Raw genomic sequence first — 27,989 nt, 5'->3', positions numbered from 1 at the left:
CACTGTATTTCTTCTTCGGTAGATCCTACCATGTGCTCACCACCAAAAATGTAGCTTCCATCTGTCACCGCACAGTTGACCCCCTTTACCTTTTTGCCCTCTCCCATCACTACTCTGTTCTTTACGTCGACATGTTTGTTTTTTTGTGGTTTGTTCATTCATTTTGTTTGTTTGTGATATTCCACATACAAGTAAAATCATTTTATGGTATTTGTCTTTCTCTTTCTGACTTATTTCACTTGGCAAACTATCCTCAAGGTCCAGGCATGTTTTTGAAAATTAATAGTCCCAGTTTTCTTCTCTTTCTTTCTCCTCAATGCTGAGCAGCACCTTCAGCATCTTTTATGCTCGCTGATCTTGAGGGCATGTTTAAGGGTAGCTGTTTTATCCAGTCCACCTCTGCCTCATGCCTTGGGGCTTTTCCAGGGAGGTTTTGTATCCTACTCTCTGAAACTCATTGCATACCAGAACTCTGAGGGAGTGATTTCACCTGGAAATATGCCTGTAATGGTGCCACAAGGAGATGTGGCAGTGGGCCAGGAAGTCTTCTTTCTCTTCTGCTGGAGAGTGTGTTCCCTGGGATGGAGAGAAAAATCTCACATTGTTTTGTATTTGATGTATGTGTCACAGACTTCCCAAAACTTTACAACTTAATCTTCAGAGTAACTTGGATGCAGGTATTTCTTTAAATCTCTAGTTGATAGAAGAAAAAACTGAGACTTAAAATATACTGTTCATCTAAAGTCATATTGGACACAGGATTTGATATATCTGTATATCGGAAGTCCAGGCTTTTTACCTTCATTTCAAATCCTTTTCAGCCCCTCATAAAATGCATTTATTTATTATATTTGCAAACTCTCAGAATGGAGAGTCTGAGAAAGTGGTTATTATAGCAGTTGGTTTTACAGAACAAGTGACTGTACCAAATAACACTGCAGGTACCTAACCCCCTGGGAGTTCTGTGAATGGGGATGGTGGGGCGGGAGGGTGCAACTTAACCAGTTTTGCCACAAAATGTTTTCTAAAAGTTGTGAATACAAGTAGACAATAGAAAGATTAGATATAATTAACAATTAGATTTTTGTATCTTTTTTCCCAGTTATCTTTCAAAACTAAATACATAACTGTATGGTCCTTACTATGTCACTGTTTATTTTTCCAAAATACAAAACACTGAACTTTGAGAAAAGACAACTTTATTTGCCTTGCTGTGGGTTTTTTTTTCTTTGATTTGAGTTTATAAACACAAAAAACATGAAATTTTCACTGTGTAAAGGCATATTTTTTTGCACTTTAGTGAGACTTCAGGACAGCTGAAATGAATTAACTTCAACATTCCAAGAAATCACCTTTTGGCTGAGACTACACAGAAAAAGTCTCACTTCAAAAGACTTTTAAAGAGACATATGTGCAATGGAAATGTTTTCTCAGCCTTAACATACTGCCTACGTTTTTGATGATTATCGTGTTTATTTTAACAAATTTAAAAGGACATCATTCAGATTTTGGAAGAGTATTTACCTTTTTTGGTTACCAGTATTTACCCAGTTAACAGTGACTTTTCTTTACTCACGAGTTTGGATCAGTGGCCGTTGATTTTTAACAGCTTCTTGGTGAAAATTCTCCTATTTTAAAATCATACTCTAAAATATCTTGTCTTAATTTTTCAATTCATCTTTCAGATGTTTTAAGAGAATAATAGGAAACTTTAGTCATTTGCAATCCTAACAGTATTGCTTTTCAAATAATGGTGGTAGAATTTGGAGCAGTTAAGAGCACACCGCTTGAATTCTGGTCTGATAATGTGTCAACTGTGTGATCTTTTACAAGTCATTCGACTTCTCTGTGCCTTAGTGTCTTCTGATTTCAAATGTTAGTAATTAACAGTATCTATCTCATAAGATGCTCTTTGGATGAATTAATATAAATAATTAATATATGTAAACTGCTTAGAGCAGGCATCACACATATTAAATGCCATATATATATACACACACACATATATATGTCAACAGCTGCAGCTGCTGTTATTGTTATAAATAATTTTTATTGAAGTAACATGCATAGTTAAATCCACTGGGTATTTACAAACAAGAACTCAAATATAGTTTAAAGCAACAGTATGCAGAAGATAACTAAAAGAAGAACTAGCTTGAAATATGACAGAAACCACAAACTTAACTTTCTGTTACATTTTTAAAGAGAGGAGGTGGAGATTTTATGTAACACAGAAAAAAGGGAAAAATTAAATATACTTGCCATTCAGAGTGAAAAAAGCACATATACTATACGTACTCTGTTCCCAATGGGCAGCCACAGTGCTCCTTTTAGAACTTAAGTTAAATAAATTAAGACACTTCCCTGCTCCAATCTCTTCAAAGGCTCCATACTTCTCTCAGTGTAAAAGTCCTCATAATGATCAATCTGGCTGTCAAACAGCAAGATCGCAACCCACACAGTACCACTCTACAGTTACTAACTTAAATTTTACTCCTGTCTTCATTCACTCTGTTTTAGCCATGTTGGTCTTCTTGCTGTTTCTTGAGTATAGCAAACATACCTCGGGGCTTTTGCTCTGTCTTTTTCCTCTGCTTAGAAAACTCTTTCCTCAGATATCCCTGTACCTCACTCTGCATCTCCTTCAATTATTTGCTCAAAGTCACCTGAATGTGCCTCTTCTAACCACCATATTTAAAACAGCAATTGCCATGTCCTCCCTTGCACTCTGAACCTCCATCCCTGCTTCCCTTTTTCTCTTTTCATATAACATCACTTTCAGTCATAGTGTATACCTTACTAATTATGTCTATGGTTTACTGCCCTACCCTGCTAGACCATAAGCTCTTTTAAGGAAAACTTCATTGTTTTGTTCATCTATATATATGCCTTGTAGATGGAAAATTGTCTTAGAGTAGGCACTCAAAAGACATATGCTGAATGAATAAATCACTTTTTTAGTTATATATACCTGTGTATAGATGTACACAAATACATACATAATATATGTAACTGATGAACATTAAATATCTAATTAAAAAATATTAGTGAATTTGAACAGATTAAAGTCAATAACAAAAAATAGAAAAGTAACCATGAAGTATTACATCAAAGATTTAGAAGAAATATTTCAAGAGAATTTTAAGAAGGAATGCAAATAACAAAAAGGATGAATAATTCTTTCTTAGAGTCTCCTGAATTATAACCAGTACTGTGCGTTTGTGACATAAAGTGAGGCCACTTTAAATGGTGCTGTACTCCATTCTGCCATGTGAATAACCGTTTCTCTCCCCATTACCTTCTTCTGTGCCTTTTTCATGTTTTTCTTTCTCCCTCATTTGCATATCAAATATGCCAATTACATCCAGAGCTATTTACTTGATTTGAATCTCCAGAGCTATGAAAGTAATTGGAAGGAGAATAGATATTCAAAGGAGAAAGAAGACAATTGAGGAAATGTAGTTTAAACATTTTTATTCATAGTGGACTAGAAATCTTTCTTCTCTATGTATTTCAACCAAGGCAACCTTTTCTCTCTCATAATTCTGTCCTCTTATTCTTCACTAAGGCACAACTCTGAATCCTTTATCTTCTAGAAAGCTTTTTTTTTTAATTTATAAAATTAGTCCGAATTAAAGCTTTCTCTCATTCTTTATTTAGCACTTATATATTATACAATTAGCAGTTTACTCAGTATTATTCTCTTATTACTGATATCACATGCAATTTAGTACCTTGATATGTTTCTAGAGTGTATACTGGATTTTTTGGTTGGCTGTTTCTTGGGTTTTATGTTTCTACCTTTAAAAATAGATTATATACCCTTTATCAGGGACTACAAGGGCTAGGACATGGAGGTCTTCAATATCTATTTATTGTTCCCAGTAAGTGTCTCTACGGGCAGTACATTAATATGGTTGATGGAATGTATACTTTTTTCCCCATTTTTCTCTTTACATCTAATACACATTGAGGGATGTTTTGTAAGGCTTTGTCTTTTTCTTTCACAGGTATCATACAGACTTTTTGAAGACATGGGTCTCTTTGAAGCTTTTAAAATTCCAGTTAGGGAATTTATGAATTATTTTCATGCTTTGGAGATTGGCTACAGGGAAATTCCTTGTAAGTACAAGAATTAATACTTTTAAAATCCATTGAATTTGTTATGGGTAATGGGGTATTGAATTATTAGCTACTAGCACAGAATTACACATTGAAAATACCCTGTATGGCCACATGGTATAGTGATTAGGAGATGATAGTTTATGTTAGAATTCTGATCCCTTTACCTATCAGCTGTTGGAGACCCTGGGTTTTACTTAATCTCAATGTGCCTCATTTCTTTTTTTTTTTTTTTTTTTTTTTTTTTTGCCGTACGCGGGCCTCTCACTGTTGTGGCCTCTCCCGTTGCGGAGCACAGGCTCCGGACGCGCAGGCTCAGCGGCCATGGCTCACGGGCCCAGGTGCTCCGCGGCATGCGGGATCTTCCCAGACCGGGGCACGAACCCGTGTCCCCTGCATCGGCAGGCGGACTCTCAACCACTGTGCCACCAGGGAAGCCCTTGCCTCATTTCTTAATCTGTAAAATGGGGATCATAATGGCTGCTTCATAGGATTGTTATGAGGATAAAATGATGTAATAATTCTAAAGGGGTTAAAATAGTACCTTGCCCGTAGTAACTCCAATTTAATTGTGTGCTAAATAATTAAATGTTAAATTTATTGCTCATTTTATAATATACCTCCCTCATTGGGTGAATTCTCAACCTTTATTCTGGCATCCACAGGGTTAAATCACTAACTATTCAAGTTTTTCAGTATAAGATAAACCTGGCTGGGAGTAGAGGGGCAGGAGGATGATGGTCTAATTAATAAAATAGGAGAGACATCTGGAAGTGGTTGTAGAGAAATTACTAGGAACATTTTAAAAATCAAGATAAATGTGAAGACCAAAGAAAGGACACAACCAGGGTTCAAACTTCTGAACTTTGAATATTGTGAGAATGTTTGTCATTTATAATCAGGAGGAATTGGAACACAGAAGAGATATTAAATTTTCAATATGTAGCATTTCAGATTATCATCAGAACATGTAAGTAGCATTGTCCTACATGCTACAAAATAAATGGAACTGGAGAAAATGTCCGTAAATCCAATAAAAAATGTACCAAAATCATGTAGCTCTTTTAGGAAATAAATGCACAGAAAGAAAAATAGTCAAAATAGTATCAGTAGGGGCTTCCCTGGTGGCGCAGTGGTTGAGAGTCTGCCTGCCGATGCAGGGGACACGGGTTCGTGCCCCGGTCCGGGAAGATCCCACATGCTGTGGAGCGGCTGGGCCCGTGAGCTATGGCCGCTGAGCCTGCGCGTCCAGAGCCTGTGCTCCGCAACGGGAGAGGCCACAACAGTGAGAGGCCCGTGTACCGCAAAAAATAAATAAATAAATAGTATCAATATATTGCCTGGAGTGTGTGTTACTTAAATTGTGTTTTAACCTTTAAGTTTTAAATTTGCTTTTATATACCTTGGACTTTAGAATCCCACGTCTGTTTGTAGTTGCAAGGAGCTGAAGTTAAATAAAAATTATATGGAGACTGGAACACAAGTGTTTTCAGAAAGGGGTAGGGTAGTGCATTAACCAAGTGATCCATTATTAAGATGTCGGTTTTCAAAATGCCATCCACATGATACATTAAGATGAAAATGCACAGTTGATGTTGTGTGATAGGAATGAGTTATGAATGAGGAGATAGAAATGAGGAATGAGTTACTGAATCTACAAATTGTGCGATAGAAAAGGAGAATGAAGAATTAAATCTACAAGTGAGATTTGTTGGAGAATATGGAACCAAATGCAGACAAAGTAGGACAGTGGGAGTAGAGAGAGGAACTTAAGAGCGCTGGGTGCCGTGGGAAAGTCTGGCCGATGGGGCCATGGAAGTGGGGAAAGAAATATGAAAAAGGGGTAGTTTGAAAGGATTTCAAGATAAGCCTTGATTTCTTAATACCACATTCCCAGGGCCCACCCTGGTTGGATGCCAGGGATTGAGCTAAGTGTTAGTGATTTCTCAAACGTTAAGGAATTGCATAAATAAGCTTTTACAAGAAAGGAAGCCACTGCAAACACTAAAGAACAGCTAGTATCAGAATACATTTACAAATTAATATATTTCAAAATATATTTTAGTGATATAATCAGCTATCGCCAAGTTCCATTGAGTTCAAATTGATATAACTACTAACTTTTCTCTAGATAGTATACCATTAACTCAGAGAGAACTTTGACCAGTATTTATTTAAGTGTAAAAAGAAGTTTTCAGGTTCCAACTTTTATTATTCATTTTTATATTGTCTTATTACATATTTATATGTTACAAGTAAACAGATATTTTTCCCGAAATAGCAGGTTCTTCATTCCAGGTGAAAAGAATTGTTATAATAACTTTATTTGTTGTGTTAGAAGTCCCAGACACTTCCCATAAAGAGAATTTATTTATATCTTCTCAGAGAAGAAAGTTTTAATTGATGATCACTTTTAAATAATAGTACCTTGCATGTTGTAGGGTTGTAAATTTAGACTAGTATGGACATCTATTAAGAGCTTTGTTTATCATTATTTAAAATCAGCATGTGCAAAAATTTGTTGTATGTCTACTAATTTAACATCTACTCATAGAGAACTATATTTCTAATATCTCTGTATAAATCCACACAACTAAATGAAAAAAGCCAAAGGGAAACCAAAGTGGGGTTAGATTAGCTTTACTATGATAGTGAGCTAAAATATTAGAAACTAACTTTTTATTATAGTTCCAAGTTTAACAGTTTCCAAGAGGGAAGGTATGAAAGCTTTTAAGTTTGTACCCAGAACCCTTACTAAAATTTGAAAAATCTATTAATAGATTTAAAAATGAGATAGATTCTATAGATAGATAAATAGATAGATAATTTCATGGAGCAGCTGTGGGTAAAATTATAAATATAGACAACTCACTGATAGAAATGTCATACCAAAAATATATTTGTTCAAAAAAGATTAGGATAAATTATAGTTTATATTCAATCGCACAGAGAGAAAATAATGTTTGATATTTTTCGTAGTCCCTTTCAGTTGGGCATTTTTGGCTAGTAAAGATGATAAATTGTTAGGTCATATTCATTCATGGATTCAAAGTTACTCTTAACAGCGCATTTTCTATTTACAAAGGCTTTCATCTCTAAAATATATTCTTCCTAGCACCTCTCATTCTCATTAGTCAAGTTTGAGAAGTGGAGATAATGCTTCAGAAATACCTACAATCATGTACTATTTATTTATTTAAAAAAATTTTTTTTTGAATTTTTACATTTTATTTTATTTATTTTTTTATACAGCAGGTTCTTATTAGTTATCCATTTTATACATATTAGTGTATATATGTCAATCCCAATCTCCCAATTCATCCCACCACCATGTACTGTTTAATGGCAGCCATGAGAATAGTCTTGGCTCAACTTAGTTTAGTTCAGTTCGATTAAGCTATATGTGATGTGCCCACCAGTTTTAAAGCTAGATACTGAGTTGACGTGGAACAAGCTAGAAGGGCAGAATTATCACAGTGTTAGCTACATTCCAAAGAAAAAAAAGTATTTCAAGTCTCATTTCTGTTCTTTAGTATTAAGACTTTTCCCTCACCCTTTGGTGAAAAGGCGCATAGAGAATTTTCAATGGAAAATCTATAAATTTAGGTCTAAAAAATCTATAACTTTTACATACAACCCCAGCCTTCCATACCAGCTCGCTTCAACCCGCTGCTTGAGGCATAAGGAAAAACTGAGAAAACAAGTGTATCAAGACAGCAGAGGGGATGGGCAGGCTCTGGGAAAGCGTAGGGCGGGTGATGTGTTAGTGCATGCACGTGTGTTTATGTGTTGTCAAAAAGGCAGGGGAGGTTGCCTGGTGGATGAGAGAATTATTAAGGGATTTGTCCAAAATGCAGAGATGAAGGAAGAGAATGAGAATAATAATGATAAAATAAGAAGAGCTCTGATATCATTTCTTAGCCCTGTCAGTTGCCTTCCAGGGCCAGAAAAGGAGCACTCTGAGCATATTTGTATGTCCTACAGAAACTCGTCAATCCTCTGTGTTGACCGAGCTAGCATCTTTCCTGGGTGTCTTTGCTCCTGAGCTGGTCCCCAGAGAATTAACAGCAAGAGCAACAGTGATACCAGCACTTGACACAGTATTTGCCCATAGTACGTGCGAAGTAAATTATTTGTTGAACAAACATGTCAATGACTACTTAAAGACAGATGGTTTTTCCATCCTACTTAAGTGATAGTGACAACATAATTATTTTAGAGCTACACCTGCCAAACTGTATCTCTATCTATCTATAAATATATGTATGTATTTAAATGGAGTTGGGCTTCGTTAGCTATTGTTTTATTTAGTACTTTTGAACCTATACTCAAAAGTAAAAGGAGGAATTTTTCTTTCCTGTATACTGTCTTTCCCTAGTTTTTTAATCAAGATGATACTAATCTCTAAAACACCAAAAATGTTTAAAGAAAAAAAGTTTTATAAGATGATACTAGACGTATAAAATGTGTTTGGCCGCTTTCTTGTTTGTACATTTTCAGCACTAAATCATTTCAGTTGTTCATTGCAAGTTTATAAAACTTACCTATCAAACGTTCTGGACCTGGACCTTGGGGTGAGGAACAGGGCAGGAAGCAGGATAACTCAAGAGCAACAAGTTCACCTGTACGTGGTATTGTCTATTTCTCACCCCAAAGAGGCTCGGCCAGCACCCTGATACTAACACCCACCCACCCTTGTGATACTGGGCACAAGCGCAGGTTTCCCTGACTTGCAATGGTAATGGTAATTACATCCACACAGTAATCTTCCCAGCTTGCCACAAGGGAAAAGAACTTAACCCAGGAGCTCCCTCCCAGCATAGCCCCAGACACTCTCTGACCAGGCTGCATATTCTTCCTCTACCAGGTCATCACTGCCTTCTCCCTCGCCCAGGGCTTAGCACAGTTTTTATTTTAGCTCTTCAATTCTATTCTTACAAACCCAGCGTTGATTTTGAAAGAAAACAGGTCATCTGTGCTAATCTGTCATCTTGTTTTAAGAGCAATCATGTATGTTATGTGAATGATATTTACATCAATGGCAAGTTTCCTATATACCAGCCACTTTAAAATAGGTTCCCTTCTGTAATTCTCACAATTGGACTATGAAATAGGCACTATTATTGTCTCCCTAGTTTTAAGATAAGGAAATGAGACTTAAAGTTTTAAGTCACTCACTCAGTAACACAGGTAGTAAATGTCAGAGCAGAGACAAAGATCTGTCGTAGATCTAGAAACTTCTACCGTGATCAACTTCGTACATGGCACAGGTATAGACATAAAATGTAATTGTCTTAAATCACTTGAGATAGTCCATATACAGAAATAGAGACTCCAGTTTGAATAAAATTGTTCTTTGGAAACTAGGTAATATCCGCATTCACCTCTGGCAGTGACTGTGAACAGGTTTTGCTGTTGACCCCTGGGGAGCCTAGGAGATCTGCTTCTCAAAGCTCTTCTGAAGACATCCACTAAAGACCTCACAGCCCCTCAGTGAGTTCCTGGAGTGTTCACCCAAGATTTAGCTTAAAGACTGACTCCTAATAGTTTCAGAAATGTAGGAACATAGGCATCGTCTTCCCACGTTCTCCTGTGTGCCACCAACACCACAGATGTCATAGTTTCTTCATTCTTCCCCGACCAGGGAACAGGTGTTTCTCTCAAATTCCCACTATCATTCTGCTTGTTCTCTTCTGTTTTTGCTTCTCATCTGTTGAGTATTATTCAGAGATGTAATCTATTACATTAGAGAAGGAAACTGTATCATCGTTGGTCATTAGGAATAAAATGTGTAAAGATAGCATATTTAGGGTAAAGCATACCAATCAATGAAGTATTTTGAAAGGCCAGATAAACAAGAGAAAAACATGGGAAAATTGCACAGAGAAAGGTGAGCCAAGAGCACAGTGGGCCTTTGGTCATGGTTCCCTAGAAGCTGAACTGCACATGTGAAAATAGGACCCCCTTCCCATGGTAATGACATTATAACTAGGAGATTTGGTTCCCCCTTAGCTTTTACTCTTCGGAATGGCTCAACTCCCTACACTATTATACAAAGAGGTTTTAATTTTTCCTCTTTAGGTATTTCCTAGAACTTTATTCCCAAGTTAGAATTTCTAGATCAGAGAACATTATCGATTTTGCTTTTGCTTTTGCTTTGTGGATTTAGTATACATATAAAAAAATGTGTGATTCGTTTTATTGCAGTGTTTTACGTTTGATACAGAAGAAAAATACTATGTTCAGTTCACAAATTATATTTAGATGCTATTTATCAGAGATGAAATACTGGCTGGTATAGACCATTGGTCTGATCTAGGTTAAGTATATCATGGGTCTTTTATTCCAGTCCTCTGTGTAGTTTTATACAGGAACATGGGAATAAGAACAAGGGTAAACATCACAGTGGCTTCAGAGAGTGCATTTCCTACATATGTTAGGTTTCTGGTAGACTCTAGACAGATCTTTTTTCATTTCAGACATCTTTATGTGTAATGAATGTTATTGCTGTATTTTTTTCTTGTTACTCTCGATGTTACCGAGGAATGGAAGAGTAATCACAGAGTGTTTGTCCTAGAATATTTGGCTGTCTTTCACTGGGGTATTAAAATGGGAGGACTAAACTCTTTATCCAGTAGGTGGCACTCTTGGTCCTCGGACCCCGGCGTTCACAGATGAATGACTGTTCCTTTGCATTGGTTACAGACCATAACAGAATCCATGCCACCGATGTCTTACACGCTGTTTGGTATCTTACGACACAACCTATTCCCGGCCTCTCAACTGTGATTAATGATCACGGATCAGCAAGCGATTCAGGTACGTATGAAGTCCCTCTGTGCTCCCTTGTAAATTATGGGAACAGAAGAGTGGTTTTTTAAAAAGGAAATCAAGACAAATGATATCAGTTTAATACTTTCTTAAAAGCTCTGTTATCTTCATTGTCTCTTCTCAGATTCTGACAGTGGGTTTACACATGGACATATGGGATATGTATTCTCAAAAATGTGTAACGTGCCAGATGATAAATACGGATGTTTGTCTGGAAATATCCCTGCCTTGGAGTTGATGGCCCTGTATGTGGCTGCCGCCATGCATGATTTTGATCACCCGGGAAGGACTAATGCTTTCCTGGTTGCAACTAGTGCCCCTCAGGTAAATCTTTCAACTTTGATCAGGGGAAATAATTCAATTTTGAGATTTCTCTTTAGAAAATTAATTTGATAAATCTGACTTTCACTTTAGCTCATATTCACGTGGTGCCTGTTTATACTTAGCCCTGAGATAAAATTCTTAGAGACCATGCTCATTTTGAAAAGGTATCATGGTTTGTTCTAAGTCGTCAATGGTGCATATGCAACTTTATCACCCATGGGGATCCCTTCTCAATTTTCTTAGGAAGAAAAACCGCTTGAATTCATGTTAATGAACTTCCCCAACGAAGAAAATCTGACCTATACAAAAGTTTCTTTCTGAAAAGATTAGAGAACCAAATCTTTTCTTGGTTCTCTAATTTAAGAATTAAAGGTTTCTTTGGATATAAATTTAAGACTATTAAGAATGTAAGGCTCCTCTGGATATAAATCCCATTCCTTTGAGCTATATTCATTATAACAATTACTATTCTTATGGCATTTTTATTGGTTAGGAAGAATTAAAAATCAATTTATTTCATTCACCTAAGGGAAATTTTTTACCTGAACATAGTACTCCAAAAACAGTAACTTTAAAGAAGTTCATCTTGGCATGTAAATTAAAGTCCAATATTAATCACTAAGTATTTAGGCAACTCCATCTATATAATTAAATTTAATAAGCTTCTCCTTGATTTAACCAGCTGGACCCACGTTACTAAAGAGCCCAAGATCTTGTTTCTTTCTAGAGGATCTTGGTCTAGAGGCCAATCTGGTCCAGTATTTTTTTTTTTTTTTTGGTCACGTTTGCCTTTTGTCTTTTTCCCCATTCTCCTCCATTTCCACACCCTCTCTTATAGACTAGTCTAGAATTTTCTTCCAATCTGTATACAATACAAATATCCTGATTTTTTTTCCTCACTGCTTACTGTAATTTCTTTCACTGTGCCGTTCATACACCAGAGTACATTTTCCCTAAAGATAAGCAAGTCCTTTTGCCAACACCATATACCGTTCAATTTTCCTACATACACATGCATTTTCAGTTGCCTCACTTGGTATCTCATGACACAACCTATTCCCAGCCTCTCAACTGTGATTAATGATTACGGATCAGCAAGCAATGATAATTAATATTTATTAATATTCATAAAATATCAATTTTCATGTCCTTGGTCTTTTTTGTCCTTATACCTCTTTTCCCCTCCATCTAAATCTACCACACTAGTCTCCAAGCATTTTTTAGGCAACTTCCTTTTCCTTTGCAGCATCCCTCAGCATTACTAGAGAATTTCAAACAAGCAGATATTTACTATATACTTTCAATTAGTAGACAGGGGGTGATATTTCCTGTGGCTGATGGTGGGGTAAGAATCTTTTGAATTATGGGCTCCTCAGGGATTCCATTCCTCTGTATTAGTTATATGTATTTAACTAAAAGGAAGTCACTCATTCTAGATGTGGGAAGTAACTGAGTTACTTCTTAGGAATATTAGTATATTTGCATATTTTAATGGTTAAATTCCTGTGCCCTGCAAAATAATAATAATAATCTGATAAAAGCTAACTCTAAGCCCTTCAATTGCAAGAATCTGAAATAAAGTTTCAAGGAAATGAAATAACGTTTCAAGGAAATGAACTTTATCTTACAAAAAAGGAAATTTAACCAAGAAAAGTAAGCAATGTACAGCAGTAAGTGATTCTTAATAACTGGCTGCCACAAGGTTACACTCCTGTGTTCCCTGATAAAAGCGGATTCCAAAAGCTTTGCATATTCTCATTTATTTTTGTTTTTTAATTTAAAAAGTTGAACTCTTCACTCTCATCTTTGCCTAGGCGGTGCTCTATAACGATCGTTCAGTTTTGGAGAACCATCATGCAGCTGCTGCGTGGAATCTTTTCATGTCCCGGCCGGAATATAACTTCTTAGTTAACCTTGACCATGTGGAATTTAAGCATTTCCGTTTCCTTGTCATTGAAGCAATTTTGGCCACTGACCTGAAGAAACACTTTGACTTCGTAGCCAAATTTAATGCCAAGGTAACTAGATTTGTACCAGTCCTCATTTTCTGGCCACATTGAAAGAAGTCATGGAATCAAAGTGTTGAACAAAAACTCACTGCTGTCACCTCATATATGTCAAATGTGAAAATGAGAGGCAATGAAATGTTTAACCAGAAGCGGATATTTAGGCATTGGTCCTAACCTGGAAACCTGATACGCTGAGGTGCTGTCTGTATAGATTATACTTGGCACTACAGAGAAATAGTAGAATTCTAACTATCGTTGTGTTTCTGTTTGATTTAATTTGCTCTCATCTCCGTGGAATGCTAACAGAAATTACCTGGCAGTAGTAAAGGTCAAAAACCTGAAGCAGAATTTCATACATCAAACATAAATGCCCAAATATTAACTCAAAATTTCTTATTTGTAGCCACATTTTAATAGTAATTTAAAACCTATGTTAATATTAAATAGCATTTCTTTTCAATTAATTAATTGAATAATTAATAATTATCCATCATTTGTTATTTTACTTTTTTTGGTGATCTATTTTACTATTAATTTATTTAAGCCAATAACATTATTTGAAACAGCTGAGATGTTTCTCGTTACTTGGCATTCTAACCTGCACATGGTAGGAAGACAATCAATATTCTGTTGTTTATTCTCCTGTTCAACTTTTGCTTTCATTGCATCAGAACCCATTTTAACTTTGTCCCTCAAACAGGTGAATGATGAAGTTGGAATAGATTGGACCAATGAAAATGATCGTCTGCTGGTTTGTCAAATGTGTATAAAGTTGGCTGATATCAATGGGCCAGCTAAGTTTAAAGAGCTCCATCTTCAGTGGACAGAGGGTATCGTCAATGAATTTTATGAACAGGTAACTAACTTAACTATTTCTCTTAATCCATATTGAGGCAGCTCATAAATTCCCTAAAGCTTCCAAAAGCTGAAGCGTGATCAGTCTATTTCATATTCATGCTGCCATCAGAAAAGGCGCTGGCCAATTTTAATCAGAGGATTAAAAAAATGACCAAAATTGGACTAAACTGTAAGCGTAAAAACTCTAAGATAAAGTTATTTGCAAGTATTAAGTAATAAATCGCCTTTCCCTGGACACTGTTAAAGATTAGAAAGAACTTTTTTGAGCATTATAGATAGGACTTATATTTAAAATAAATGTTTGTGCTTTCTAGAAAATAAGGTATTGCCTTTCCTCGGAATAAATTCATAATCAATCCTGAAATACTGAATATAGAAAAAATGTAAAGGAAAGAGAAAATCCAGTTATAATAATTCCGCTACATAGGCATAATCATTGTTGATATTTTGGTATAATTCCTTCATTAATGTTGCTAGGTAACTTCTGGTTTACAATCTGATTTTTTTTTTCTAGAAATGAATCAGTTCAAAGTAAACACTTATACAGTAGTACTGTTAAACATAAATAAGAATATCAGAAACTATATAATCACAGAAGACATAATTCAACCCAAAGCCGGGTTGAGGTAGCAACTTTAATTGAGGAATAAGTTACTTTAAAATTCCTGGCAGCCAAGGCAAAACAAAAGGAAAACATGATAGATTATCTATTTGTTGGATGTTTATATCCAGCATTGCCTTTTATATTCAGCATTGCATTTATATTCTAACTTATACTCTAATATAAGGAACAATGACTAGTGTCATGAGAAAGGTCATCTACTTAGACATTAAACCATTTCTTGTATTTCCCCTTGGTCAAAAACCAAACCCTCAAGATTACCAAACTGGTAAATGGCAGCAAAGCAGTCCGACAGGAATCTTAGTAATGTGGGGAAAATCTCTTAGCAGTCCAGGAAAGAAAGAGTTCACACGTATGCCTGGGTTCTTGCATATTTGCAAATTTTAGATGCCAAGGGAATGGTGACTGTATTGGTATTTTACACTTTCCTTGTCGTTTGCCTTTCTAGTTAACTGTTCCTGCTACATTCCTATTTCTAGGGTGATGAAGAGGCCAGCCTCGGGTTACCAATAAGCCCTTTCATGGACCGTTCTGCTCCTCAGTTGGCCAACCTTCAGGAATCCTTCATCTCGCACATTGTGGGTCCTCTGTGCAACTCCTATGATTCAGCAGGACTGATGCCAGGGAAATGGGTGGAAGACAGTGATGAGTCAGGAGACACCGATGACCCAGAAGAAGAGGAGGAGGAAGCACCAAACGAAGAGGAAACCTGTAAAAATCGTGAATCTCCAAGTAAGTTATAGAATCTCTCTCGAATGTGCTTCTCCTAGGATTGTTTTCTTACTTAGGTTCATAATAAGTTTGATGCTCCTCGTGAATTTCATAGCTGAGTCCAAATATCACCTGCTGCAGTGATTATGGATACCCCCCCTTCCCCAATATCATGATAATGGAAATTACAGACTGTGGAATCTATTGTAATACTGTATTCATAAAAAGGTATGTTCTCTGTTATGAAGTAAGACAATTAAGTAATCAAAGCCTATTTTTCAGAGTATCTGAATGATTTAGGAATCTCAGGTACTATCTAGACCAGCCATAGACTCTTCCTGGCTTGCTTCGAGGGAGGTGCTAAAGTGGTAAGAGGTAGTAGTCACTCATTCATTCATCACATATTTAGTAAGCACCTATTCTGTGCCAGGCATTCTTCTAGACTGTAAAGACAGAGCCATGAACAAATCAGACCAAAAAAAAAAAGAAAAATCGATCAATCCTTGCCCTTTTAGACTTAGATTCCAGTGGGGTCAGCAGACACTAAGAAAGACAAATCAGTAAATCTGTAATATGTTAGGTACTGATAAATGCTAGAGTTTAAAAATAAAAATGAAAAATAAGAAGGATATGAAATATTGTGCAGAAAGATTAAAATCTTAGGATAGCCATGGACGGTCTAAATAAGAGAGTTTTTTTTTTTAAACCTGAAAGAAGCAAGGGAAGGGAGTGATCCATGGAAAGAGATGTGGACAAAGCATTTCAAGGAGAGAGGAAAGCAAACCGTGTAAAGGTCCTGACGTGGACACTGGCTGGGTGTTCAAGGAGCGTCCGGAGAGCTGGGAGGCTGAAGCAGAGGAAGGGGGCTAGGGAGTGGGGACTGAGATGATGGAGGGTTAGACGGTAGGGCTCTGCAGGTCACAGTATGGAGTCTGGCTTTTACTCTGAGTAAGATGGGAAGCCATCAGAGGTTTTGAGCAGAAGACTTAGTTGATTCAAATTATGTTTTAACTGGATTGCTTCAACTGCTGCATTGAGAATATTCTCGAGTTTGGGGTAAGAGCAAGGGTGTAAGCAGGGCAGTGTGTTAAGAGGCTGTTGAAATTATCCAAGTGAGAGATGACTGTGGCTTTGGACCAGGGTAGTGGCAATAGTGACAGTGAGAAGTGGTCACATCTCGTCATTGATTTGGAGTGCATCATGTAGCCGTTCTAATCTGTTCAACTTAATTGTCTATAAAATCAAGATTATTTTTCTTCACATCTTGAAATATTCTCCACTGTTTCTCCTGCCATAGGGAGGAAGCCCTAATAGCATAATTAGGAAAACCAATAACCCTTACAGTGATATTGCACAAATACTGTTCCTACGTTCATGGGAGTATAGTACGTGGTTCCTATCTACCTTCATAAAGGAAGTTCAGTCTTAATATTGATATTTTTCAAGGCCCTTACCAAAAATATTACCAATGAAAGACATTATGATCATTTTTTCCCTTTTTTTTTTTTTTAGCACAGTCAGGGAAATGCACGACTTCGTTCATTTGGCCATCTAGGTAAAGAGATATTCTAACGTGTGTATTAACCTATTTTGCCCTCATATAAGTGCCTTGTCGTAAGCTCACATAAGCAGAGATAAAGAACTCATTTTTAACCATAGACTGGTGAGACGGGGCAAGTTTGGCTTTAGGTCAGACTTTTGCTTAAGGTCTAACCCGTATATTAACTTTTATACAGAATGGGAGGAAAATCAAAAGTTGTTTTCCTTCAATATTCTATTATCAAAGTAATTTTATTTTATTCCTCTGATGCTTATCAAAAGATGTCTATTAAAAATTTTGTGCTGATCTTGGGATTCAGAGGTAGGAGCCAAGATAGGATTCATGGATTATTTATTTTCTCATTTAATAAACATGCATGCATTTTACGTTTTTACTTTTTTTTCATTCAAAGAGCCAGGTAATTTGCTGTCTGACTAAGGACTGGACAGTTTTTCCACTGAATGTTATTGGAAAGTGTGGTCAGCTTAGCCTCTGGGAAAGCTTTGTTCCCGTGGGCCCTACTTGCTTGCTATTTGAACTCAAATACATTGAAGCAACACATACATAATCTAGGCATCAAGAATTGAAGAACCTAGGTCAGGAGGTTTAACAGGCTCAACTCGTCAGCGTTGGCTTTAGCAGCAAATACAACAAACAACCAAATATTCGATTTGTCTCTGTTCTGTAGGGTTGGGTGGCCATACTGACTCTCAGACTCTGGTGTGTTACTCTACTGACCTTCCCATTTTTAATCAAGCTCACTAAAGCAGGAATGAGAATTCTGTGGATTCTGTTTACTAATGGCTTCTAAAAGTCAACTGGTCACCTTTACGTTAAAATTTAAGACATCATCAACAATGATTTGATAACCATAGCTTTTGAAAAATTATATTTGAACTATGCCTTTATAGCAAAGAAAATGATAAATATTGGGCAGTGTTAGTATCTAGTAAAAATTGGCCACGTGGAATAACAGAATTCTAGAAATGGAAGGGGAATCAGTGATCATCCAGTTCAGCTGCCTCATTTTACAAAAGTCGAAACTGAGGCTCAGAAGTTTGACAACCCAAGGTGTAGACGGATTCCGCAGAACCAGAAAGGAAACCCAGGTCTCCTTGTTTTAACTCCAGTGTTATTGACTCTTAGTAATTTTAATTTCAGGATTCATATTGACTGAGATGGTTAACTTGATTTAACCTGAAACTTAGATTGCAGAAAAAAATGTAAATTAAATATGCACTGATAATTTCAGCAATTTGCAAAACTTGGAGGTCTCTCAGGAAACACAGAATAAGATATTTCAATATGGTATCCTGGGTAAAGAAGGCATTTTTCCCCACCTCATAATTAAATTTGAAAGATTCCTACAGCAAACTAAGAGGTTTCTAATGAAGTACTAAGCTGCGTTTAGAGTTTGAGCAATGAAAGGATCTTTGTTCTCATTTCAAAAGGTTCCAGTGCTGAACAATTTGGCTCTCAATCCAGGCATGTTTTAGACCACCTGCAGACTCTAATCTACGCAAATTTATTTGGTACAAACTTTCTTCTACGTCACCTTATTCAGTTTAATTCCAGAGAGGTTTAGCAGCATTAATAAGAGAACAGCTGCTCTCATGGGGGCTGCCCCAAAAGGAAAAAGAGAAAAGTTGAGCTTTTGTTAGCTTCTTCCCTGTGAACGCACTACCGTGAACCTGTATAACTTTTGGATGGAATAATCACCTTGAGCAGTAGAGCATGTGCTGTGACTGATTCAAGTCCATCCTTCACCCAGTGATCATCTGTAACTCGCTTGACTCAAAGGATTAGGTTAAAAAGTACATTAACATGTAAAGATTGAACTTCACTACAATAAGAACAATGTAGAAATAGACAAGTAGATAGCTTTGATAGAAAAGTAATTTTAAAGGTTTGCTCTTAAAAATTGAATGGATTAATATATTTTATTGATTTCTATAGAAAGAATTCAGATTTTTTTTCAATTTTATTTTATGTATATATTGCCCTTGTTAAGAATCTTATAATTGAAGAAATTGGTGTTATGCTCCAGGGCCCCGTGCCCTCTGCCTGTACACATGCCCCTCACATACCTAGAATGCTGCCAGCCCGTTCTCCACCCAGTGTATTTAATTCTCATAATGTACCTCTCAGCTCAAATGTTATGTCCTTTGGAAAAAGTCTTATCTACTCCCTCACAGGTTGAGTACCTGATGTTGCCATACTTTGATGTGTCAGAGAGAAATTGCACTGCATACTTGTTAAAAATGGTAAGGAAGACTTTCTTCAAGACTATTAAAATAGGAGAGAGACATTGGACTCAACTCCATTGAAAACAAAGGCAGGAGAGTTTTTACACGCTGGAATGAGCTAAGGAAAAAGTACTGAGGATCTTAAAGGGGAGTTGGTCAATGTGATTAGGCCATTTTTGTTTGCTAATTGGTGCTTATTGAAGTTAGGCTCCTTCCTACCCACAGAGATCGGTGATAGGGACCCTATCTTTTTTTTTTCTTTTACCCATTTTATTTTATTTTTTTTACATCTTTATTGGAGTATAATTGCTTTACAGTGGTGTGTTAGTTTCTGCTTTATAACAAAGTGAATCAGTTACACATATACATATGTTCCCCTATCTCTTCCCCCTCTTGCGTCTCCCTCCCTCCCACCCTCCCTATCCCACCCCTCTAGGTGGTCACAAAGCACCGAGCTGATCTCCCTGTGCTATGCAGCTGCTTCCCACTAGCTATCTACCTTACGTTTGGCAGTGTATATATGTCCATGCCTCTCTCTCGCTTTGTTATAGCTTACCCTTCCCCCTCCCCATATCCTCAAGTCCATTCTCTAGTGGGTCTGTGTCTTTATTCCTGTCTTACCCCTAGGTTCTTCATGACATTTTTTTCCTTAAATTCCATATATATGTGTTAGCATACAGTATTTGTCTTTCTCTTTCTGACTTACTTCACTTTGTATGACAGACTCTAGGTCTATCCACCTCATTACAAATAGCTCAATTTCGTTTCTTTTTATGGCTGAGTAATATTCCATTGTATATATGTGCCACATCTTCTTTATCCATTCATCTGATGATGGACACTTAGACCTGTTTCCATCTCTGGGCTATTGTAAATAGAGCTGCAATGAACATTTTGGTATGTGACTCTTTTTGAATTATGGTTTTCTCAGGGTATATGCCCAGTAGTGGGATTGCTGGGTCATATGGTAGTTCTGTTTGTAGTTTCTTAAGGAACCTCCATACTGTTCTCCATAGTGGCTATACCAATTCACATTCCCACCAGCAGTGCAAGAGTGTTCCCTTTTCTCCACACCCTCTCCAGCATTTATTGTTTCTAGATTTTTTTGATGATGGCCATTCTGACTGGTGTGAGATGACATCTCATTGTAGTTTTGATTTGCATTTCTCTAATGATTAATGAAGTTGAGCATTCTTTCATGTGTTTGTTGTCAATGTGTATATCTTCTTTGGAGAAATGTCTAGGTCTTCTGCCTATTTTTGGATTGGGTTGTTTGTTTTTTGGTTATTGAGCTGCATGAGCTGCTTATAAATTTTGGAGATTAATCCTTTGTCAGTTGCTTCATTTGCAAATATTTTCTCCCATTCTGAGGGTTGTCTTTTGGTCCTATCTTTCTTAATAATTGCATTTCAAAGGGCTGGCTCCCAGGGCCTTGAGAAAGATGTTTCCTGGGTTGTCACACTGGCTAGAGGCTGGGCGATTTATCTACATTACCAAGGGGCAGAGAAAGAATTTGCAATTACAAGTTTTAGATCAGGGTCCTAGTGTCTGGAAGAAACCTATCTGAAGTTTAGTGAAGATGAGGGGAACACTAAGGCCATCCTGGTCACTTATCTAGGTCCATCATAAAACATAGCATGTGTATTTCAGTTCTGACCTTCTGGGCCCTCTCTCCTATAAATGGTAAGCTCCTTTAAGGCAAACTCTGAGACTCATTGGTCTTTGTTTCCATAGCATCCAGAAAAATGCTTGTCAGTTAGCAGGTGATCAATATAAGCTGATTGATGGGTCCATCTCATGAATAAGATAATGAATATAGTAAATATATTTTTTAAAATTCTTGCTTATGAGTCTGCCTGTATCCATTTCCCCCCCCCCACCCTGGCATTCATCCAACGTAATAATTTCCTTATGTCTGTATGGTTCAAAAGTAATTCAAAATAATTTGGTATCCTTTTTCTGAACTATGTTTTAAAAATTGATCTTATCATCTTTTAAGGTACAAGAAATTTTTTTAATAATAAAACTGTTGAAGGAATCATTAGCACTTCCACAAAAATTTTGGTGGAAATTTTGGTGGAAAAAGCAATTGGCTTTTTTTTTCCTTTTTTTTTGTTATCGTTACTATTTTATTTTTCTTTTGTTTTTCCTTCCAGATTTTACATGGTAAATCATTACTACGTCATTAAATAAATTCAAATTTCCTTGCAGATCATCCTGGTAACTTGTACTATTAACTCCTTAATGCAGTCTCAGATCAGAATTTCCTGTGGACCACATTTTCATGCTTTTATTATTTTTATCATCAATCAATCACTTGTCAACACTTCACCATGTACTTGGAATTGTGGAACAGAAACTAGAGAGGACATAATTCATTTAGTAAACTCTTACTGAATACTAACTAAAGTCTGGAGCTTTGCAGATAGATATATACGCAAAAGGGGGAAAAACTTCTGTCCATAGAGAAGTTTATAATCCAATGTGAGAATCTGTCTAACTTCCAAATTCTTGGCCTATGTCTAAAATGGTCACTTGAATGAAGGTACAGTATATTCTGTGCTTAGAAGAGAATAGCTGCCTACTTAGAGGTCTCCCAGACACTTCATGTTCAACGTACGCCTCAAGTCTGCTCATCTAATGTGCCCTTTCTCAGTACATCTTGCCACTCAGCTGTTCACGTCAGAAAGCTCAGGGTTGCCTTTGATTCCTCCCTTCTTTTTTCCTTACATTTAATCGGTTGCCAAGTGCTGTTGATTATACCTCACAAATGTAGCTCACATTTATCTACTCATCTTCGTTTCCATTGTCCCCATCCTAGTCCAAGCCACCATCATCATGCAGCATCCTCCCAGCTAAGTCATTTCCCCCTCTTTCTGCCACCTTTCAAAGACTTTGTACAACTCAGTGTAATTGTCCTTACTTGTTTACTCTCCATTTTCCCACTAGAGTCAAAGCTCCCTGCTAGAGGAGTTTGAAATTAATTTTTTAGTCCACAGGAAACAGTACTATCAAAACTGTCTTTTTTAAAAAATCAATATTGTAGACTTTTGTGAGTTGAATTGGTTGACAAAGCAGAGGAACACGTAACAAGGAATTATTCCAATAATCTATGTGGAAAATCTTGAGAGTCTGAATGGAGTGAGAGTAATAACTCCAAGAAACAGACAAAACCTTGTATTGGACGTTACGGCACCAGCTATTAAATACTGTTCACGGTACAGCTCAATGATATGTTAATGGTTCATGCCATCTTCCTCTTATTTCCCCACTCTCAAAAATGATTATTACAATATACACATCAAGTGATTGATAGATATATGTATCCATTTGGTACTTGACCCCTATGAATAGGGGAAAAAACTGTCCTGTACTCCACACACAAATAAGTAGTCTAATTTGGTGTTTTCTCAGGAAAGAAAACTTTCAAAAGGAGAAAAGTCTACTGCCAAATAACTCAGCACCTTCTGCAGAACCACAAGATGTGGAAGAAAGTCATTGAGGAGGAACAGAGGTTGGCGGGCATAGAGGATCAGTCCCTGGACCAGTCCCCCCAGCAGCATCCCTCAGACCAGATCCAGGCCATCAAGGAAGAAGATGAAGAAAAGGGGAAGCCGAGAGGAGACGAAACCCCAACCCCAAAGCCAAACCAGTGACAATGGATAAATGAGCTACGTTTCGAAACAGAGTGACTTGTCACAGACTCTTTTCAAGCCAGCACAACACTTAGACACAACACTGTAGAAATATGAGAAGATGGGCAAACGGCTATGGCATTTTGGGATTCTTTGCATTTTATGTGTTTATTTTTACAGTGAGGTACATGGTTTAAAAAACTCTCACTCAGAGAAGCTTTCACATTATAACAACACCAGCTTCTAAGGATTTTTTTAAAGGAAGAAGTATATATGTGTGTGTGTATATAAGCTCTCACATAGATCCATGTAAAACATATTCACAGACACACACGCAGACACACAGACACACCGAAAAGCCGGGATTCCTGGCTCCACGATTTAGTAACATTCATGTTAAGATATATAGTGGTCACTGTGATATAATAAATCATAAAGGAAAAACTAAAGGAAAAGAAATTCCAAAGGAGATGGTGAAGCTTTAGCCGGGAAGCAGTGTAGCAAATGTAGGTTACGACTAAGAAGCTTTTGCTCTTAGTACTGAGGGATGAAAGTTCCAGAGCATTGTTTGAATTCTTATGCATCCTGCCAACATTGTGTGTGTGTGTGTATGAGAGAGAGAGATGGAAAGGATGCTCATGTGTATGTACATTTGTGTGTATGTAAAGAGAGATTTTTGTGGTTTTAGTCGTTCATAGCATTGCTGCAGCAGACGACTCAGCACATGTGAACAAACAGGATGAAGTTCGCTCTGGAGAGTCCTTAAGAGGCAGCCATCCCAAACGCCTGCCTCTACTCGGCTTCAGTAAAAGTCCCTCTGCAGAAGGAGGGGATTGGCAGGCTGGGGGAGGGGGCCACGGGCCTGTGCATCCCTTCGAGGCTCTCTGTCACCAGCCTTAAACCAGGAAGACTGAGACATTTTCCAGTCTAGTCGCTGAATGAATGTATAGGAGCTGTTTGTTTGTCTGTCTGTCTGTCTGTCTGTCACTCACCTAAAATCAAATTACCACGGAAGGGGATGGAATTCTTTAAACAGAAACACCTCAGAAGGAGCTGAAGTCAGGTCTTTTCATCAGGTTACAGTTCTAAAAGGTCGCCAGAGAAGGCCTGAGAAATGGCTCGTAATGGGGATCGCCTATGTCTTAATTTGCTGCAAAATGTGCAGTAGAAAAAGAAAAAAAAGAAAGGAAGGCAAGCAGAAACCCACTCTGGGATAGCTAGTGAGTGAGTGAGAGATGAAGGGGAAAATTTCAACCTAGGGTTTGGTGTTTATTGACATAGTGAAAGCCTGATTCTTGGCACCTGGTGAAGATTGGCTTTTGGGTGGCAAAGGTTGCACGGACAACCCTATTGTGCTGCTGCACTCACGGTGTGATGGGGTGACTTCTAGCTGTAATCTGGCCCATTGTCATGTTTCTTTTGGCAGGGAAGACTTGAGGGATTTGGGGGGACTGGGCCTATCATTGACAGTCTTTTTTTTTTTTTTTTCGTTTGTTTATCTACACTTGTTTATGCTGTGAGCCAAACCTCTATTTAAAAAGTTGATACTCACTTTCAATATTTTATTTCATATTATTATATTTGTCATGAATAGTTATCTTGATGTAAATATAAAGATTTGTTTTTGTTTCTGTAGATAGTCAACTCTTTTTTTTTTAAAGGGAAAAGGGAAACATTTTTATAAAGTTCTATTTTAATCACCATTTTTATACATTGTAGCTCTCTCCAAGCCCAGTAAGAGATGGATGGTTCATTTGCATGGAGGTCTGTGAACACCCACTCATCTACCTGTTCTAATTTAAATGATAACCGGATACAGTTATTTTATGCCAATTAAATGAGGATGCTGCAAAGAACGTCTTTTCACTAGCAACTCTGGCTAACTTTTGGGTACCTTCTGGATCCACATCTCCCAAGCGAAAGACTTTCTTAAACAATGAGAAATGTTTATAATTGGTGTCCCTTTCTTCCCAACACTTTTTGCTTGTAACATTTCCTTTGATACTATATCCTGGCCTGCTCATCATCTAAACACCCTTAGCTTCAAGTAAATCTTGCTTGTGATTTCTACTTTTTATTTCCTCTCAAATCATAAAAAAGAGTGTTTACATTAAAAATGCCTTCATTTCTCGTAAATGGATATTCTTCCCTTCCAAAGCAATGATTATACAATAATCCATGGCATTTTTTAAATAAGGCAAAGATAATACAATCCAAAATAAACATAGTTTCAAGGCAAATTTCCCAAAAAGTAGGAAAATATGAAAAGGATCAAACAGATGCAGATTCTACCTAAATAATGAGAATAATTTGTTGTTTTTTTTTTTGAGTTAACATCAGGTCTTCATTGTTTAGGACTTACGGAGTTGTTTTCCATTTTTTTAGTATTCCCTGTGTGTCTCTATGTTTGCAAAACTTACTGTGAGTCAAATACATTTCCCCAGTGAATTTATTTTCCTTCCATGGCAAATAACAGAAGGGGGGAAAAAAGCATTTATACTCACATACCTCTTGTATCTAATTACTTAACAAAACTAATCTTTCCCCCTGCTCCAAATGCCATATGTCTCTAAAATAAATGTAAGTCCAGGAAAAATCCAGGTATGGAGCAAGTTAAATGGCGACAGAGTAGTTATACATTCATAACCATATATTGGTGGCTTCCTCAACGCTCCATGACCCCAAGTAGGGGCCCGCCTGGCTGCCAGAGTAGAGGTCTAAGCACACTAGCTGGTTTTTGTTTTGTTCTGTTTTCAAGTAAGTACATGAAATAATCATGGCCAAAGCAGTAAGAACCTCTTCATTCCAGAACTGTGCTCACCAGTCTAGGCAGATTAATCATTTTTTTCCTTCAAGGAAAGATATATTGCCAGTGTATTAAAGCTAAAGTCAGTTCAAGAAAAGGAATGGCGATTCTTCAAGCGCTTGACTTTCATACACACCCAGTACATCCCACAGGATGCCGAGGGACATGAAAAGATGTTTTCTGCTAGTGGTGGTCTCCCCGTCCTTGGTGACAGCAGTATTACTGTGTTCACTTCCAACTCCAGAGCTTGCTTCCTGTAGTGCCAGTGTATTTGTTGCAATTCACTACATTTTTATATGAGCCTAATTATAGGTGCCATTAGATAAACTCAGGTCTTTCAAATGAAGGAATGTCTGGCCCATTTAGGGAAAAGAATTGTATGGACAGCCATGAAGCTAATGGTAGGAAAAGTTGGAATTTGGTGGCCTTGATGCTAGTGGTTGCTTTCTGTTAAGGAAAAGACCAGGTATACTAAGAATGTCATCGATGGCATTTCCAGCATGCCGATAGAACGTCTTTCTGGTTATCGATCTAAGCCAACCTTGAGAATATTGTTTCCTTGGTGAAAACACCACTTCAGCATATTTTAAAACTGTAAGTTATTTTTGTCATTTATATAAGACCTGGTTTTGCTCTTAGTCAAAGATGAAGACAGTAGCTCTGTACAGGGATTTATCTACATCGGTCTTCACCTGAGAAGTGAAGGAATTTCCTCATATTATGTTTAAGAAAATACCCACTTTCTAAACACAGAACACGAAATCATGTCTGTTCCGTTTTGATGGAATTCCAGAACAAATCCTAACCATTGCAATCTCAGTAAAACTAAAGACGACGGTATGTCAAGCGGACTTCATATTACATGTATAATACGTATTGCAATTTCCTCACACCCCTGCCTCTCTTGATTTGCAATGTCCTGATGTCCCCTGTCACTTTCCCAGAGAACTTTCTTTGAAGGTAAAAGCTGTGCAAAAGGCATGAGACTCAGGCCTATTTTTTGTTAAAATGATGGAAAAACATAAATTATTTTCTAAGTAATAAAGATATGAAAATTATCATTGTAAATAAAGTCTAAAGCTTGAAACGACTGCTTTACAAAAATGAACTATTTGTGTGATGAACAGCTCCTAACTAATGAGAAGTAAAGAATCAAATTATCATTTCTATTCTGCTTTAGGAGGTATTTTTGGTGCTTCCATATCAGTATGGGGATCTCCACTGTCCCTGTCATTCAGTTTTTCTAAAATAATACTGAAAGCCACAATAAGGGTCTTATTGTCCTTCTCTTCCATCCTAAGTCTGATTCCCACTTAATACTTTTCCTGGTTTATATGCAATTTTGGAAATAAACTGCCTTTGCAAACGGGCAGAAGGCTCCAGTAAAACAGAGTTCTGTAAACTTTCATAATCTACAGTAAATCAGATTCTCCGTATAATTATCAGCTAATGGGTGTGGAAAAAAGCAACAAATTTTCCAACGCTAATAGCTCAACTCCAGGTATTTGAGCACTAAAATATCTATACACTCTGAAACCAAACTGAGTTCCTTTCAATTGCCTTCTCTCCTATCAAGCAGCAAAATACTTTATAACCAGTTCTAAGTAATTCATTTCTCTGGTGATTTCTCTATGAAGTAAAACTATGACCTTGATGATACTGTCTGTCAGTCCGTTTTTCTAATCTGTCCAACAAAATGGAACTTTAAGATTAGGAGACCAAGTCACCATTTTAGGTAAAGAACATTCCAGAATTAAACTATGCTTAGCTTTTCTAATCAGAGGAAAATGTACCAGTTTTAGGTACTATGATCTTTACGTTCACACTACAAAATCATTCTAATAGCAGGTTAACAATAGTGACAAAAAATAATTGAGCGTTTTGTTGCTAACTATGTTTGAAGATACAAAACTGAAGATTAAGCCATTATTTAGTTGGTGGAACTCAATATCCGGATTCAAAAATACTGATCTGGTATAGATTGTTTTGGTACAGATAAGACTATAAGGAATGGTGTATAGATGGAAAACAGAACTGGCTTTTGACATGTGCTTAAGGCTCTTATGAATCCAAATTCCCCATCTAAAAAGGCAGCTAGTTTTTCCTCCATATCATACTTTTAAGGTTGATTACATTGACAGGCATTGGTATCATGGATTTCTGCTTCCTTGAGGAGTTGTGGAGCAAAGAAGAAAAAGCAAGCCTCCTTCTTATTGATAAGAAACACTGAACATGTTCATGTTCAGACAGATTTCCTCATTGTTTTACATCAAGAAGGGATTCTT

At 37.0% G+C, this 27,989-nt stretch overlaps 1 protein-coding gene across 2 annotated transcripts in view; it reads left to right on the top strand.

The window, feature by feature from the left end:
- Window positions 1-23,505, top strand: part of PDE3A (phosphodiesterase 3A) — a 302,683-nt gene extending 279,178 nt beyond the window's left edge. For both annotated transcript variants that reach the window (XM_060166751.1, XM_060166752.1), the window contains 7 exons: window positions 4,011-4,122; window positions 10,828-10,941; window positions 11,078-11,277; window positions 13,092-13,295; window positions 13,987-14,142; window positions 15,246-15,498; window positions 22,678-23,505. In XM_060166751.1, coding sequence (XP_060022734.1) covers window positions 4,011-4,122; window positions 10,828-10,941; window positions 11,078-11,277; window positions 13,092-13,295; window positions 13,987-14,142; window positions 15,246-15,498; window positions 22,678-22,919 — 1,281 coding nt within the window. In that variant the 3' untranslated portion in view covers window positions 22,920-23,505. The remainder of the gene's footprint in view (window positions 1-4,010; window positions 4,123-10,827; window positions 10,942-11,077; window positions 11,278-13,091; window positions 13,296-13,986; window positions 14,143-15,245; window positions 15,499-22,677) is intronic.
- Window positions 23,506-27,989: the final 4,484 nt, after the last annotated feature.

Source organism: Lagenorhynchus albirostris, chromosome 11 (genome assembly GCF_949774975.1).
Source record: "Lagenorhynchus albirostris chromosome 11, mLagAlb1.1, whole genome shotgun sequence".
In the NCBI taxonomy this organism is placed as follows: Eukaryota; Metazoa; Chordata; class Mammalia; order Artiodactyla; family Delphinidae; genus Lagenorhynchus; species Lagenorhynchus albirostris.
Note: the sequence above shows the minus strand (reverse complement) of the source record. Positions and strands in the feature narration are given on the sequence as shown.